General features: G+C 42.3%; 1 protein-coding gene across 1 annotated transcript in view; it reads right to left on the bottom strand.

Moving 5' to 3' along the window:
- Positions 1-2,021: 2,021 nt before the first annotated feature.
- Azin1 (antizyme inhibitor 1) overlaps positions 2,022-18,595 on the bottom strand; it is a 29,755-nt gene continuing 13,181 nt past the window's right edge. The window contains 10 exon segments of the mRNA NM_001291486.1: positions 2,022-4,439; positions 4,892-5,106; positions 5,625-5,737; positions 6,683-6,845; positions 7,416-7,490; positions 8,205-8,286; positions 9,809-9,943; positions 11,183-11,355; positions 12,852-13,025; positions 13,881-14,077. Coding sequence (NP_001278415.1) covers positions 4,328-4,439; positions 4,892-5,106; positions 5,625-5,737; positions 6,683-6,845; positions 7,416-7,490; positions 8,205-8,286; positions 9,809-9,943; positions 11,183-11,355; positions 12,852-13,025; positions 13,881-13,982 — 1,344 coding nt within the window. The 5' untranslated portion in view covers positions 13,983-14,077 and the 3' untranslated portion in view covers positions 2,022-4,327.

Raw genomic sequence — 18,595 nt, 5'->3', positions numbered from 1 at the left:
TAACTTAACCCTTCCCTGCCCTCTTTATGGGAAGCTGCTACAACTGACTATCTCTGTACCTAAAACCACGTGTGTGCTCACACCTGTGTGGAGCCAGACGAGGGCAGAGCATATGCACCAAATCTGGACTTGCTGTTTTAGCTAGGCTAGTCAGGCAGGGAGCCCCTGGTATCCATTCCCCAGCCCAAATACCTGAGCTATCCAACTATCTGTGGCCCACATGGCGCAAAGACAACTCCTTCAAGGTGTTCTGACCTCCTCCTCAGGCAGTCATGCGTGTGTGCACACACATGCCATAAAACATCATTAAGACTGCAGCAATTGAAGCAGCCTGGCCTCTAAAGGCGGGCGCACACTGCAGCGCTGGCTCTGCCCTGCCATGCAGCAAGCCTGCCAGTCATAGCAGGGGTGCTCTCCTAAGAGTGGCAAGCCTTCAAGCCCAACCAGCCCTCTTAGCCTGCTGGGCTGGCTTCAAGAAGGAAGCCAGATGGTCCATTATCCTTCAGGCGGGAGATATACGGGAGGGCTGACAGTCAGCAGACTTCACAATGACACACTGTTCACCAATTCATTTGCCAAGGCAGATTTCTTTTCTCAGTTGACAAATTATACTCATGTCTTTTTAGGTCTTTAAAACCCACTAAGATACTAGGGCTACGATATAATTTTGAGAAATACCTCCTAACAGGAAAGGTACCAATTACTTGACATTTCTTACAAATACTGCTTCCAGGCCTGAGCCAGAAGGGTTCAAGATCAGCGTGGACAACCGACTGAGACCAGGGGTGTGTGTTTGTTGTATATAAAGCATAAAAAGGCTTGAAATTTAGAGCTGAGAAAATATCTCAGAAAACTGGGAACTGGTACCACCTTGGCTTAGCTGAACATAAAGGGTGTTCATCCATCACTGTCTTTGCAGCTAGGGAATTACATGCAAAGCACTTCATCCTTCATCCGTCACAGCACTCATAGGCATTGTCTTCTTGTGAACCGTGGTTTGGTTATACCGCAGGCAGGATGACTTCTAGCCTGGTTTTTGTAGTAATTTCTTCAATCACAGGAAAAACAACCTCAGTTAAAGCTATTTAGCTTAGACTTTTGAAACAAACCCATCGCATTAGCTTCTAGCAAATTTGGGTCGTGTCTGCCCCTCCTCCCCATGGCAGTCACCCCTTCTGTCATCCCATCACTCAGGAGGCTAAGACAGAGCTGCTATTATGCTACATAGTGGTTTTTAGGTCAGGCTGGGCTACAATGTCAAGCCAACAAGAAAACCCCAAAATCTAACAGACAACTTTTAATCCCTGGACAGGCTCATTGTCACTATGAGAGCTGTATGAGTTGTACAATCTGATGCAGCATACTGTCTAACCAGGTGCCAGACAGCTCACAGCTTCACTTGTGCAGTACACTGTCAGACAGACAGCTCACGGCTTCACTGGTGCAGTACACTGTCAGACAGACAGCTCACGGCTACACTCGTGCAGTACACTGTCAGACAGCTCACGGCTACACTCATGCAGTACACTGCTAGACAGCTCACGACTAACTGACTATATCTTTGGATCACACTGCAAGTTAATGTTAATTCACCTAATTTAAATACAAGGCAGCAATGTACAGTAGACCAAAGCAGAGTACATGATGACTTCTGTCATTTGCAACCATTTGCCAGAGAAAACAATCCCCAGTGACCTGGCACCTTAGCAACCGTTAGATCCCACTAGTCCTATGCATGGTACTAATGGTATAGAAAGGTCAGGTGTCTGGCCTCGGCTAGAACAGCAAGTGCCAGGAGCAGGGCTGGAAGCAGGCAGGATGAAGGCAGTCTACCTTTTGATGGCCAGCCTATAAACTACTCTATTACTAAACAATACTGTTTAAACCTAATGCATCCTTCTTGGGGAAGTACAACAATGAATTTCCTATCAGGTTACCCAGTAGCAAGCAACTGAGATGTTGATTTTCATTTTAGCAGGCCAAGACAGTTTAGTAAATTACGGCTTTTTTACATATAAATTTAAACTTCACCCAAGCTTAACAAGGTGGCCCCATGAGTATCCACTTATCAAAACCTTTGCTCTGCTAGGCAATCCCCAGATCACTTTACTTTTAATAGATTCTGAAAGAACGTGGGCAATATACACAAAATTAATTCATAAAATTTCACGTCTATTTCATGATAGAAGCCATCAAAGTAAAGCATGAGGAATAAAAACATTTTATCTGTGTATTCAGAATCACACACAAGTTACCTTTACAGTTCAATTTACTATATATAGAAATCATTTGGGTTTTATATTTTCAATTAAATTTTGAACTGAGATTACAATATCATATAAAAAAAGATTTTACATTAATCATTCTTAAGCATTCCAAATTGAAATACATAGGTTTAACTTTAGATTTATGGCAAACAGTCTTCAAATACAATACAGACACTCTTAAGTTTACCTATCATTCACATGTGAGATTTGCAACTTTGGGCTGTTTTACATACAACCGCTCTCCTATGCAGATGGCAAAATTGATATGCCACAAAGCTCAAGCCTGTACAGTCAAGCCAAGGACTCAAGTTGTACCATCCTTTTAAATACAGTTTTGGCATCTCTGGACCACAGCAATGCATAATCAGGAGGAAAGGGCAGTCCCTCCTCCTGTTAGTTCAAAGTTACATGGTAGCTTGGAATTTTGAATAAAACCCCTTATTACACCTTGGAAAAAAGTCCAGGGTAACTAAATGACAACGGACTGGGGTTCTTGGTTCTTTTTATAATTAATAGAACCCATGACATTCAAATGGGCAATAGTCAAATCAAAATATTAAGCACCTACTGGCTGAGATTGAAATTAAGAGATTCATGATCAATTTCTTTCCACCTTGGAATTGAGGTGGAAAAACCAGCTATTTAAGTGCATCCCAAACCACTCCTATGTAGCACAGGTAGAATTTTCTGTCCATTGGCACCAAAGTGAAGTCACGTCTCTTCTTGGGGACAGAAATTCCACTTGTGAACACAGAGTGAGGAAAAGTGACCCCTGTAAGTTGTCATTACTACTGTGATTCTGAGACCCAGGACTAACACACTAGCAGTGAACAAAGCAAATTCCTGGCCAAAGCGTCAGGTTAGTGATGCTAGTTCCCTCCCCATCAAACAAGCTTTAGTACGAAAAAGAATTTTACAAGGCTGAACAAATGGGAGATAACAAGAAACTAAAGGACTAGGTTCAAACCAATAATAAAAAACCCTCCAATTTGATACCATTACAAGTGAGAAATTGAAGAAAGTGTGCTTCACCACCCCAAAGCCCTCACAATTAACTATGTGCGAAGGGCATCGGGAGTCTGGAAACGGACATAGCCCTTCTGTAAGGTTAGGGTTCTGCAGTCCTCTGCAGTCTCGTCCCCTCCCCACCAAATTGTCAGTGTTTACAAAGATTTCCTAAAGTACTCTATGCACCCCCCATCTACACAGAAACACCTATCATCATCACAACTGATTTATGTAGGGTCAACATTTTTTGGTGTTAAAACATCATGCTTACTGCACGTCAGCTCCATAATAAATCTCAACTTCACAATGACTTACCCAACACTTTTACTTAAATTACTAATTAAATAACTAAAAGTGTATTGAGCCAAACCAAACTGAAATGGGCTATAAAGAAAACTAACCCTCAAAATAGACCATACACACAACTACTTCAAAACTACCTTTGCTAGCTAGCCCCTTTCCCAAAGTTTTAGCCTGAAAAACAGTAAAATCTACACAAAGTTTTATTGCAATCATACAAGGGTTACATTAGGTCAAATACAACAAATACTATGATGCAATTTTACATTTATTAAACTACAGTTCAAAGCACAAATTTACACATTCTAAATACACTAAACATATCTAATGAAGTCACACTGGTCTTCCACTCACATGTGATATATCTGGGTGAAAGACATCAACTTTACATGACTTTTTAACAGGAATCCTTATTATAAAAACTGTGTACTTGTATGTAAACGATTTGATGGGGAACCCAATTAATGGGCTTCCATCTCCACTAAGTCATCCATTTTGTTGCATATTTTATTTTAAACGCTTAAGGGGTGGGTCAAACTGGTAAGTTTAAATCTGGATACATTATCTAAATCCCCCATTACCCCCAATGAATTATAGATGAAGGCTGATTTTGTCTGGTCCCAAATAGCTATTACCATGAATTTTGTTTCCAATTAACAGAATAAAGATTGATTGAAATTTTTCCCCACACTGGAATGTAGACCAGACAAGCTTAACCTGCGACTTCAGATCTAAAGAAGCGTAATGCCTGCTTAAGCCTCAGTGGGAAAGCTGTCTTCTTGGCTCAGCTGAATGCAAGAGGGGGCAAAGAAGAAGGTTCTCATCACTGCATCCAAAGTGACTCCAGCATCTTGCATCTCATACCTGTGTGTAACAAGAAATACACACAAGTTGGGAAGACCACACAACACAACGAAACAGGTAACAGTCCCTCCTCAAAGATTATCTGTTTCTGGGCCAGGAAGATGGCTGGTACAGTGCCTGCCATGTAAGCCTGATAGTAAGTTCTGAAACCCATGTTAGAAAGGGCTGTCAGTGGTGGCACACACCTTTAATCCCAGCACTCGGGAGGCAGAAGCAGGCAGATCTCTGTGAGTTCGAGGCCAGCCTGGTCTACAGAGTTCCAGGACAGCCAGGATTGTGTAACAAGAAAAAGCAAGCTACTACCTGTTATCTGTCCTGGTGTGACATTTACATGAAATGTTCTTTTTCATGTGACTTCACAGTTATGCTGTGTCTGTTATATAAGGCATTAGCAAATCTAAATGTCACTTCCAATATCCCATCTGCTGTTGGATAAAATGAAACCACCTTACCAATCATTGAATGACATCATGTAATAAACAGCCGGCCTCTGAGGATCACTGAAAGCTGAGGGCTGGTGGAAGCAGTCTGCTCCCATGTTATCAAAGATCAGCCAGTCTCCTACATCTAGCTCAGGAAGAAGACAGCTCTCTACAATCTGATCCAGCTCATCGCAGGATGGACCCCAAAGGCTGCTTGTAAACAGAGGCTCATCTTCCTTGTATTTCTGTGGACAAACAAAATTCATCAATTCTTGCAGGCACTGAGTCTGCATGCAAATAAAAGGCAAGTTCAGTTTTTCAGATCTCAAACATCCTTGGGAGACTGAAGGTCAGGCCCCAGTCTCAATTGTTACTGTGAGCTCCACAGCAAAGAAATAAACTCAAGAGACCAGAACATGAATCCTAGGAAAACACCCCAAAACATATAGTAATAGCCAAGTTTTAAGGAGGCAGGACTCCTGGCGACTGAATCCAGAACATGCAAATGGACTCCTGAGCAGAACCAATATACTGTGTTAAAAAAACTTTAAAGACATTACCGGTTCTTTCTTGTGTATGGTGTCTGTGTGTGTGTGTGCGTTCAGGAGTACATGGAGGACCACCTGCAAGGGTCAGTTCTCTTCTGCTGTCACAGGGGCCCAGGGCTCAGTGCCTTCACCCACTAAACCACCTTAGCACGCTTGTTTTGCTATTTGTTTTACACTGCAGAAGACATTTTGGAAAAACAAGCAAAGAAACTTGCCTTGTGAACCTCTGGGATGGGATTCAAGTCCTCAGAAAGTTTACTCGCAAAAGAACCATAAACACCATCATTCATGTAATATACGAAGGCTGGCTCACCACTCCCATTTTTTCCTATTAAAACACAATAGTAAAGAGGAGATTAACTTAAAACACCAGCACACTTAAAACAACACCAATGAACTACCCTCCAAACAATCAACACCCCCTGCTTGGGTTTTAAATTCTGCCCTCCCTGGAGAAAACTACTGGGAAGGACAATGGCTCAGATTCTTGTGGTCCACGCCAGCGCCTCACACTGAGCTACAAACACTTCCTAGCCAGCCTGTGCTTCAAGAGAAAGTCCTGGTTTCTAAATAAATAAGAGCAAAACCTAGAGGGCTGGAGAGATGGCTCAGCAGCTGAGAACATGTGCTGCTTGCTTATTCTTCCAGAGGACCCTTGAAGAGCAGCTCATAACGGCTCTTACTCCAGTCCAGGGGAGCCCACACGTCTAGCCTCTTAGGCACCTGTACTCACTTTATGGCAAATACAAACACACACCCTGGTCAAGTACCCACCCACCAAGCCCAACAGTGACACCAGCAGTATGGGAGCACACCGCTAAATGTGATCCACAGGGAAGACTATTCCAGAACTCTGCAGTGAGCACCACCAAGATGAAGCACCAAAAAAAAACCAAGTCAAAATAAGCCACCCTTCAAAAATGTCAGTAAAGATATACAAAGGAGAGGGGCTGGAGAGATAATGGCTCGGTGGTTAAGAGCACTGGCTGTTCTTCCAGGACCTGGGTTCAATTCCTATCACCCACATGGTGACTCACAACTGTCTGTAATGATCTAAAGATGACTGGATTTCTACAATGACACAGGACAACATTGTTGGTTTGACTTAAAGGTGAATATAAAGAACATTGTGGCCCTGTAGCAAAGCACAAGGCAGATGCTCCTATCTGAAGACAAGAGGGATGCAATGGAAGCCACAACCAAACGCTGCCTTATAGGGCAAGAATTCCATGGAGTTCCATCTAAAGCATGAGATACAAACTTTGTAACTTACCTCCAGAGGAAAACTGATCATTTCCAACAACTTTCTTAGCGATAATATTAACTGCAAGTGTAAACGCAGAAGACACATAGTAGCTTCCAGGCTCTGAAATTATCTGAATGCCAGATCCTTCAGGGAAGTAAACATCCAGCAGAGGACTGATAACATGATTAACCTATGGGTTTAAAATTACAGTAACATTTAAATTTCAATATTGGGTTGTCACAGAGGTCTGGGTTGACTAGGTAGCTATTAACTAAGTTACCTAAGAAAACTAAGCAATTCCAATTACAGAACAATGAGCCTAGCTACTTAGCAGGTATCTTCATTAGGCAAGGTTGTATACAATCAGCTTTTTAAGGTATTAATCACAATAGCATTAATTATATGCATCTTGCTACAGCAGCCACCAAGATGGGAGTTCATGTGACATCTAAAACATAAAACACAACTCAAACAATACTTTTTTGTGGGCTATGGGTGTGGTTCAGTGGTGAAACACTGGTTGGGCTTGTGTGAGATTACACTTGATGCTTAGTACATCAATAAATCAACAAGTGACTGACGACTCTGATTTGATAGGGTTCATAGAATCTCAAACTTTAATTTAAAGTGGGTCTAATTTCCTCTTTGTTACAACAGACTTTAGTTTATGCTATCAGAAAAATTCTGGTCCATGTACCCACCAATTATGTAGCCAAGAAAGCAGATTATCCCAATTTAGTCAACCCCTGAAAAAATTTACCTCTTCCAACTGAATCTCAGTTCCTGTGAAGCCTCCACCAATGTCTAACATGTTCATTGTAAAGCCAAATTCTCCCTAGAGACGGAAAAAAAATGTGTATTGTAATGTATACAAATAAAAAATTAATAAACAAAAAGCCCTTCTTCCTAGGTAGGTAAATATTTCTGACCTTTAGTGATACCTGTTGCTTCCATTTTCCTTAATTTTTTATCGTTTAGTGGACAGCCAACTCTACACTTTATGTAGGCTGGTCTCACCCTCCTGAGTATCCCAGTTACTAACAGGCATCTGCTACTAACAGGCATCTGCTGTCACACTCTAACAGGACAGATGGGAAGCTGTATATCTGTCTCCTTACCCTCACCTGTGCTCTCCTCTAAGGTGGTTATTATATTTTGTCTACTTAAAAAAAATAAAGCATTATTGTGTAGAACCCGTAATCTTTCTAGTAATAAAACCAGGAAGCCAGGGGTGGTTCCCAGAGGCAGAGGCAGAGGCATGCAGATCTCTGAGTTCCAGGCCAGCCTGGTCTACACAGAGAAAACCTGTCTTGGAAAAACTAAAACCCAACCCAGCTTACAGCATCCTTAACGCTAGTTTCAGGGGCTCCAATGCCCCATATTCTGACCTCTGTGGGCACCAGGCAGGTACATGGTACACACACATACATGAATACATATATACAAGCAAAATACATAAAATCTTAAGTTAAAAAAACCATGTGTATGCTGTAATTTTAAATTGAAATAACACTCTGGTTTAAAGTAAGAAAACAATTAAAGAACTTACAGCCATGTCAAACACACACCGGGCATCAGAGAGAGCGTGTACGTACACTTGATCCTCTTTGCAAGCACTTGAAACGTGAAATCTGAAAGAAAGAAAGCAGTATTTAAGGCAGTGTGGTTTTGAAGTACTTTCTGTAACTCCTTTCAACTATCACTCAGTAAGATGACACTACTGAGTGCATTTTTAACTTTACCAAATATTTGATACAAGAGTAGAATTACCCAGTGTTACGATGAAATGTTTGGACAACACCAAAAGTCTATAAGCAGAAGTGTATTTTGTCTATAAGCAGAAGTGTATTTTAACAAGTCAGGCACAGTGGCTGAGCTAGCCAGCTTTGTTTTTGTTTGTTTTAAAATGACACAAACTAGCAGTGCCTAGGAAGGGACTTCAAGTGAGGAACTGCCCACCCACATCACATGCGCACCCGTGCATTTCCTGTGGGCAGTCTAAGCCACTATGAATAATGCCACTCATAAGGCTAAGCAGGCCAAGCAGAGTGAGCCAGGTCTTCACCCGTGGTCTCTGCTTCAGTTCCTGCATCAAGGTTCCTGCCTTAAGTTCCTACCGTGACTTTCCCTGGTGGGCCTATAAGGCAAATAAACCCCTTTTCTCCCCAAGTGTTTACCATAGCAACGAAAGCTAACACAGAACAATCGTACTCTTCTGTGGAATAATCTTTTCATTCATATACTGTAAAGATGCATTGCTCTCGTTACTTTAAATAAAGAGCTAGGTGGCCAATAGCTAGGCAGGAAGAGGCTGGAACATCCAGCTGAGAAAATACTGGGATGAAGACGGAAGGGCAGAGAAGCAAGGTGAGCACACCACACTGAAAAATGGCACGGAGAGGACAAAAATCATTAGAAACAAGCAAAATGAGACCTACACCTTATGGGCTGAATGCCATTTTAACAACCATTAGAATTGGAACAAAGCCCTTTCAAATTAAAAGATGATTTAGCTGGTGGGACATACATCAACAATCCCAGCACTTGGTAAGTTAAAGCAGAAACATCCAGTTCAGTCCAAACAGAGCTACACAGTAAGACTGCCTCACAAAACCAAAAGAAGGGGCTGGAGAGCTGGCTCAGCGGTTAAGAGCACTGACTGTTCTTCCAGAGGACCCGAGTTCAACTCCCAGCCACATGGTGCATTTGAGCAACCACATGGTGGCTCAAAAAACCACCCTGAATGAGATCTGGCGCCCTCTGCTGGCATGCAGGCAGAAGACTGTATACATAAAAAATAAAATCTTAAACAAAACAAAAACAAACAAAAAACCAAAAGAAAATCATTAAGAAGATGGTGTAGAGATGGCATGCAGTGCAGTGACAAAGCCAACACCCAGCCCAGCCCAGCCCAGCCCAAACCAACAGATCTCATTACAACTTGGCACTTTAACAGGAGGAAGGAAAGGTGACCTTACTAACAGTATAGAAAAGTCATGTTTAAATGGATGGACCATGCACACAGACCTTTCTGAGTTTGAGGCCACCCCAGTCTACACAGCTGCATAGCTAGCACCAAGACTACACAGAAAGACCGTCTAAAAGACACGTTTATTCTTTTCTATACTAAAAAAATGTATTATAAATACTCACTTAACTCCAATTATTTGGACATCAAGTTCCTTGGCACATTCCAAAAGATGCCTACAATTCTTCAGCGTAGTGCCAAACTTCATGCTACCATCTTCACCTCCAATATTCTCCTCTGTTGCAATGTGTAGTAAGACCCTAAGAGAAGGGAAGATGATTGGGGCAGAGTTGGTTTACATCGTGATCAGCACAAGTGAAGCCTGAAGGTTGGAGGAAGTGTGCTCATTATGTTGCCAGTGCTCCCAAATCCACCGATGGATGAATCAAGTGAACCTAATGAGAAACAATCCTGTATAGAGAAAAAACTAGCAATTAGGGCCTAAAGCATGATGCTTGCATGGATGGGATTTTGGAAAATGCAGCAAGTTAAAACTCTGCTGTTGCGGCAAGATTGTCAGTGGGCTCTGCAATGAAAGACGACATTACTTCCAAATGCAGTCAATCTAAGAATCCACCAGCAATGCCATCAATGTCTTTCAGTAAAAGCAATAGGGTTTTTTAATTTATCAAAGTTCCCAGATTTTTCCAGCTAGCTAATCCTTACCAAATCTCTCAAATCCTAGGTTTCTCATGAAAACACTAGGCCATTTTAGTCATTGTATGCATATCAACACCATCCCTGATTCTTATCTAATGATTCCTTTCTAACCCTGACAACTGAAGTAAGACGGTGTAGACGGACTAAACACTATCAGGAGTTAAGCAATGATACTACCATGTAAAGAGCTACAAATACATACATGCTGTTTGTCAGGCTCTTCCCAAGGAGTTTTGATGAATGACTCCTGACCAGAAAGCAAGACTCAATTGATAAAAGCAAACTGTTCTCCTTACAGTTATAATCTACAGTCAAATGATGCACACTAAGCCAAAGCCTGTCTTCTGCAGATCACAGGGCCCATCTTTTTCAGAAAAACAGGTGCCTCTCTATACTTTTTCCCCAAAGGCCTTTATTCAAAGGTTTCCAAGGCAATAAACGCCTGAATACCACTAAAGCCACCAAGTTAGACCAGTGGTTCTTAACCTTCCTAACCCTGAAACACTTTAACACAGTTTTTCCTGGTGTAGTGACCTCAACTATAAAATTAGTATCATTGCTTCTTCACAACTGTAACTTTACTGTTGCTACAAATCACAGTACAGCTGCAGCGTTGGTGGCGCAGCCTTTAATCCCAGCACTCGGGAGGCAGAAGCAGAGGCAGAGGCAGAGGCAGGCGGATCTCTGTGAGCTCGAGGCCAGCCTGGTCTACAAGAGCGAGTTCCAGGACACCCTCCAAAGCTACACAGAAACACCAAAACAAAACAAAACAAACAAACAAAAAAAAAAAACAAAAACAAAAACCCCCATTATTTTCAAGTATTTAGGTATACACTTACTTGGCATTTGGATGATTCCTTGCAATTTTCTTTAATTCAATTTCATTGTCACATGTCATGATATTTATCCCAACTTTCGCTGCATACTTTATCTGAGACGCTTGTTTACAATGACTTGTGTAAATGATGTTTTCTGGAGACACACCCAGTTCCTGCACTAGAGCCATTTCACTCTGTAAAAGATTCAACACTACCATGTTACAGTAAATGTATGACTTTTAGTGCCTTGTCCCTTCCCCATCAATGCTGAGGCCTCAAACCAGGACCACACACATGCCTTCTACATAGTTCCATGCATTAGTTATCTTTTGGCTAAACCAATTATGTCACAGAATTTACATTTTGGTAATGCTACCCTGTGTCTTAAACCACGGGACTTGCAAACTCCCACACATAAGTACAATCAGGTTTAAAAACAAGCTATTTTAAAGTGTGTGTGTGGGGGGCTACTGCTGGGTGTGAGTGTTGGGAATCAAACAGAGGTTTCTCGGCAAAAGCAGTATTGCTATTAGCCATCGAGACCTCCAGCCCCACAACAACCTGTAACAAGAGCAAGCTCACAGCTCACAAATATGTCTGTAGTCAGAATTATCTTAAGGCAGGACAGGGTGTAGCTCGGTCCTTACCAAGGGTCTACTTAATGAACACAGCTGAAGTCTTGGGTCTGACCCACAGAACCACACTAAGTAGGTGTAGCAAGCAGTCCACACCTGTCCCTAGCACCTGGGAGGTAGAGGCATGAGGAGCAGAAACTCAAAGCCATCTTCAGCCACACAGGAAGTTTTAAGACAAATGAACCACAGACTGTTTCAAACAAAAGTAAAAAAGACAAGACAGCCTAAGGAAGGAATTTTGAGGCAGGGTTTCACATACCCCAAGTTGGCTCAAACTCACTGTGCTGCCTGACTAGCCTTGTATGAAATACATCTATCTCAGCACTGCTGGGTAAAGGAACCAAACATCACACCAGCTATAAAAACACTGCTACTCTTGCAGAAAACCTAGGTTTGACTCCCACCATCCACTGTTTTACACTGAGCCTTACAGTCCACTGCAGCTCTACGTCTCAGGAATTTAACACCTTCTGGCCTCCATAGGTACCAGGCAAAGAAAGTGACACATACATTTAGTTAAAAATGTTACATAAAATTCAAATAAATCCATCTTAAGAATTTTTTGATTAATAAGGAAAAGTTTCTTCAAAGTTCATCATAAATCCCTTTCATCAATACACCTGAAAATAGACAATCATCTAATGTCCATGGTGGATGTGCTTTTAAAGAAAATAGCCCCCAAAGGGAGTGCGTTAGGAGGCGTGGCCTCAGGCTTTGAGGTGTCATAAACGCTCAAGCCACTCTCAGTGAGAAAAGTCCACTTTCTGTTGCCTTCTGATCAAGATGTAGCCGGCACCACATCTGCGTCCATGCCGCCATGGACTAAATTTCTGAACTGTAAGCTGCCACTTCAATTAAACGTTCTCTTTCAGAAGAGTGGCCATGGTCATGGCCATGGTGTCTCTTCACAGCAATAGAAACCCTAAGACACTGTACCACATTTAAATAGTTATATAAAAACTCAAACATCAAACTTCTTGCATTTGTTCTGCTGGTGAGTATAGCTCGGAGTTAGTAATTTTAAAATGCTATTAGTGGGAAACACAAATACTTACTTTGCTGGAACAAGCAAACCCAGTCCCAAGAGCTGCCAAGATCTCAAGCACAGCCGGAGTGGGGTTGCACCTCACTGTGTAAAACGGCTTTATCTGGGCCACCACACTCTGCCACTGAGTGTGCTTCTTCACGATCTTCCCCAGATCCCCCACAAAAAAAGCATTTTTTCCTGTCTATTAATGATAATAAAAGAGAAAGGTAAAAACAAACAAACAAAAAAATACACACACCTGACAAAGATACACGGGAAAGAGTATACCCACTGCGCTCAATTAAGGAAAGGCAGAATTTCACTAAGTATTCCATGGCTAGATGTCGAACAGAACAGAGGGAAGTGTGTTTCCAAGATTTCATTTGGAGCTTCCTAACATCACACTGTGAAGAGCTTTTGTTTTCAGGAGTTCCTTACATCATCAAGCACCCAATAAGAAACAGGTGAATTTTGGTAGAAGACTTGGGTCTGGGGGTCATGTGTGAAGGTACGTCTTTTTTGTTTGTTTGTTTGTTTTTCGAGACAGGGTTTCTCTGTGTAGTTTTGGAGCCTATCCTGGCACTCGCTCTGGAGACCAGGCTGGCCTGAACTCACATAGATCCGCCTGCCTCTGCCTCCTGAGTGCTGGGATTAAAGGCGTGCACCACCAACACCCAGCGTGAAGGTACTTTTTTAAAGGTCTTTTTTTTTTTTTTTTTTTTTAAAGACAGGGTTTCTTTGTGTTAACAGCCCCGAGTGTCCTAGAACTCACTCTGAGGTTGGCATTACAGGTGAACTCTTCAACACACATGGAAAACACAAGAAATCAAAAATTTTGCCACACTATTCACATAAGTAAATGGAAGCAATCACATGACAAAGTGAAAGCAGACAATTTGAACAGGGTTCTGTGTAGTCCCTGGGCTAGTAGACAGTAAACCAGAACAGTGACCAAATCCTACCAACATACAGAGGCAAGAAGGTAGGAAAATAAAAGGTGCAAAACCTAATGGACCAAGTCTGAGAATCAAGTTTGGAAATATAATTGCACACTTACCAGGGTATGTTCATAAACATAGTTATCAATAACATTTCCAAGGTTTGTTCCTTCATCCAACAGGCCAACGGAGTAGTTTGCATCGTCAATAAATCCTTTCATCTCAGCCGTATTCCACAAAGCCGAAAGTCATAAACCAGGAAAAACAAGAGACGGGCCACCAAGCCTCTGTCTGGGTCCTTAGAATATGCAACAAACTGTCAAAATAGAAGTTAGATCCAAGCTTGTATTACTTCAATAATTAAAACTAAACTGTCGAGTGTTTTTTATGAGCAGCCCTGGACTCTTCCCACTAAAAGCACATTAAAAGAAGCTGGGGAGATGGCTTAGTCAGCAAAGTGCCTACTATTTAAGCATTAGGGCCTGACTCCTATATCACCACAATGCAATGTCATATAGACAGTAGATGCCAGCAATTGGAAAGCGAGGAGGCAGTCAATCTAGCTATGGATTAGCTGTTAAGATAAACTGGGCAGTGACTGAGTAACATAAACACAGTGCCGACATCTGATCTTTACACAGCCACACATGCCCACATACACAAAAAGGCCAGGTCTATAGGTACATAATCCCAGTAACTTGTGAGGTGGAGACAGGAGGGACCAAGAGTTCAAGGGTAGCCTTGGTTACTTAAAGCCCTATCTACCATATTACTACATAAATAAATGCAGACAAAAAACTTAAGTTCACTCTACACTCTATTCTTCTCTGTCTGCTTCTGCTTCTCTCTCTCTCTCTCTCTGTCTCTCTCTCTCTCTCTCTCTATGGCAACCGGCCATGGCGGTCAGCCACTTACCCTGTTTTCTCTCTTCGTCTCCCTGCTCTGAGGGGCCTGTGTAATAAACTGGTTAACATGTCTAATATGTCTCATCCTATGTCTCATCTTGCGCCTTCCTCCTCCTCTTCTCCATCTTTAATTTAAACAAAAACATAACATTTGGTGCCCATGTGATTTAGGCTCTCTCCATAAACTCTCTCTCTCAGCCTGCTGGTGGGAAAGGCTTTCTCTATAACCTCTCCTGCCAGGGGCATGGGAAATTTCGGGGATCCTAAAATCTGAACTCACTTCCATCTCGGTTTTTCTTGGCACTTCCTCCTGCCTGCATCGGCCGGAGATGCCGGGACTCTGCACACTTCAACTCACGGCTTTTCCAGCTAAGCATCTCTAGAGCCCACTCATCTGCCTGTTCACTAACAATCCGCTTTTTATAACAGAGAGACAGGCCAGCTGCTGGCCCCACCCCATTTCCTCCAAGAAGACTGATGGGCACTGAAGAAACTTCATCGAGTCAGGGATAGCGCTGGTCACTGAACAACCCTGCCCTTCACTGCTACAAAGTACTCCACACCATGGACAAGAGGACAGTGGAATCGACTTTCCCTGCGTTGCTTGGGCCAACGGTAGGTGAGCCTTCCTGTAGTTTGTAATCCACAGGTCACATGCTATCAGCAAGAAGGCAGGTGTCCTGCAGCCCGCTGGCAAGTCCCTGTTAATTCTTTAATCATTAATTCAGGTAAAATCTTATCCTTCTCAAGAACTCTGATGATTTTGACGACTGGTAGTCTTGACAGCTTAAAGTAAAACAGATTTCAGGAACAGGTAATTTAGGGTTTATCTATGTGAAGATAGGAAACTATAAGGCATATGAAGGTCTGGGAATGTAGTTACGAAGGTCTGAGGATGGAAAAGTCTAAGACAAAGGTCTGAGGATAAAAAGGCTTATTAAGTGATGATAAACTGAGTTGAGGCATTAAAAAGAATGAAATATGTTCCAGATTTCTCTGTTTCTCATGCTACTGTTCATAGTAAAGTTCTGCAAAACCACTATAGGATCATAACTACAAGGTCAAGATTAAGATGCTTTTCATTGTCCTAAAAAAAATCTGTCAATTTTAAAATGTTAATGCTTTCAGCCAAGTTGCTTCTAACAAAATATGCTAATGTGTCTAATACTTATGTTTCCACAAACTCTAAGGATTCTTGTAAGTTCCAGGGAGCTGAACTGGATTCAAACAAACAGGTCAGACTCACTCAATATTCAATCTTTCCCTGCTCCCAGGACTCCCCCCCTCCCTCATCTCATTATAATCTTCCCCTCAAGTGACAGGACCTAAGAAAAAAATTTTTCTTCTAAACTTAACCTTGTCCTCTGCTCTGCCAACATCTTGCCAGGTCTAAGAGGCACCAGGGAGTTCAATACAGCTGGCCTTGCCCTGTTACCTGGTGGAACAGGCAGTACCCTGGTCAGCCCAGGGTTCCATGGAAACTAAGTCTGTACAAAGGTGCAGAGGACCCCTTTAAAAGACAGACCCCGCCCATTTACGCTCTCTCTACTCTTCTCCTGTCTGCTTCCGCTTCTCTCTCTCTCTCTCTCTCTGGAGACCAGCCATGGCGGTCAGCCATTTACCCTGTTTCTCTTCTCCTTTAGTCTCCCTACCCTGCCGGGCCAATAATAAACTGCTTGATATGTCTTAAAAAAAAAAAAAAAAAAAAAAACCAACTTAAGTTCAATGTAACTTAGTAAAAAGATAGTCCCACACACATGTCATATGACCTAACAGTGTAAAGTAAATGTAGATAACTTTAGCCACAGCAAGTTCCAGTATAGCCAAAGCTATTTGGAGAGACCCTGCTTCAAATAAAAAGGACAGATACTTGTGTTCTAAGAAAATTCTAGACAAATGGGCTTAATAGCTCTTGCTAGTCATCTCAGCATGAGGAAGGCCAAGGCAAGAAAGACTACTGTGAGTTTTAGGCTAGCCTAGACTGTGAAAATAAAACAGCACTGTTTTGTATGCGCACACACGGGTGAGGGCACACTGCAGCTATGTAGGCTGTAACTTCAAGTTAAAATGCTAACTCTCACAGCAGCCTAGGCCACTTACAAGGTTGACACTTGGTGAAATTATTCTAACAGGCATCAACCCCCCACCCCCCCTGCTGTGAGTGATGTCACTTAGTAACTTCCCAAACAGTAGTTGTAACGAATCCCAGCATGGGAGGTGACAGCAGCAGGATCCTAAGTTCAAGTTCTTCCTCAACCACATAAGGAGTACAGCCAGTCTAGGAGAGCCCTGTCTAAATAATAAACACACAATGTGTGCACATGCACACACAAGTGCTCTCTTAAAATTGAACTGTCCAAAACTAAGTCAGCTTCGTGGTGACGCACACCTGTACCCTCAGCTCTTGGGAACTCAGGATAGGGGCATTCTTGCTAGTCTGAGGCCAGGTATACGTACAGAGGTTTTGGGCTAGCAAGATGTTGCTTTTTATTTTCATAAAACAGAAGTCCTAATTGGTATAAGGCAGGCACTGTGTATGAACTTTGTTATATTATATAGCCTAGGCTGGCCCCAATTATGAAAAGGGTTTTCAGGGTAAATCCCCTTCTGACTCAAACAAACCTTCAATGTTCCTCCCCGGGCTCAGGATAACCATTCTCTGGGGCTGTGGATCCTGACCTAAGAGCTGAACTTCCTGTTACTTGAGGAAATGACAGCATCAGCACACTAATTAGGACAAAGACAGGCTGACTGTCTCCCTCCCCTCCTGCTTTCTACAGATGCACCCCACAGAGATGCACCTTTCCACACAAGGGGTCTTCAGCACCTGCTATTAGAACCGCCACTCCCCTTTGTTGATGTAAGGGCTGCCCTATTCCCTGCTGGCACTGAAAACCCCATCCACATCCAGTGGGGAAATGGCACAAAGACCACGCCCAAGGGATCACTAATTATAATAAACTGGTGACCGAATTTAAGACATCTGCCTACCTGCAATTTAGCATCAAGAATATGGAGAATTCAGCTACAGAGTGACTTACATAACCACCTCTCCAATTCCTAAGAAACTGGCCTAGCTGTGACAGATCAACAGAGACTCGTGGGTCTGAAGTACCTGTGGCTCTGAACCATCTGCAATGATATCTGGTGCCCTCTCTGACCTGCAGATATACGTGTAGGCAGAACACCGTATACATAATAAATACAGTGCCGAGAAATCACAGTCTAGACATTCTTTCTAAAGGATGCTGGATGTTATCCTAGGACTGGAGTCAATCTGCTCATTGAGACCGGACATTTTAGGCGAAGGATGGACAATATTTTTTAAACAGTATAACTCCAGCTAGAACATCAATTTTATGGATATAATCAAACAGGCACTAAGAACAATAGGATGAAAGTTTCTCCATCAAAAAGATGAACACCAAGGTAAATATTAGAAAGAGTAAGGGTAAGGAACTTTCAATAAAGTTTACATCATTTATCACTATTGTCAAACAGCCAACACGCACATGCTTAGTTGAAGGAGGCAGAAGAGACCTGATTCTTTGAGTTCAAGGGCAACCTTATCTACCCAAGGTGACTGTCCAATAAAGTAGAAACAGAAATTCTGATTACCATGCACCACAAACCACAAAAACAAATGTAAAGGCGGTACAGGTAATTTGATTTCCTTATACTGACAATCACAATAAAATAACTAAGATCAATAACATCAAAAAGCTTTGCTGTATTTATCTTCGTTTCTGAGATTCCCACAAATTAAGAGCCCAGACCAGAGTCTCGGTGACATAGGGACAAGGAACTCCATATTCAGAGTTCTAGCTGAGGGGTGGTGGCACACACCTTTAATCCCAGCACTCAGGACGCAGAGGCAGGCAGATCTCTGGGTTCAAGGCCAGCCTGGTCTATGAAGCAAGTTCTAGGAC

This window comes from Cricetulus griseus, chromosome 10 (assembly GCF_003668045.3).
Source record: "Cricetulus griseus strain 17A/GY chromosome 10, alternate assembly CriGri-PICRH-1.0, whole genome shotgun sequence".
NCBI classification, from domain to species: domain Eukaryota; kingdom Metazoa; phylum Chordata; class Mammalia; order Rodentia; family Cricetidae; genus Cricetulus; species Cricetulus griseus.
Note: the sequence above shows the minus strand (reverse complement) of the source record. Positions and strands in the feature narration are given on the sequence as shown.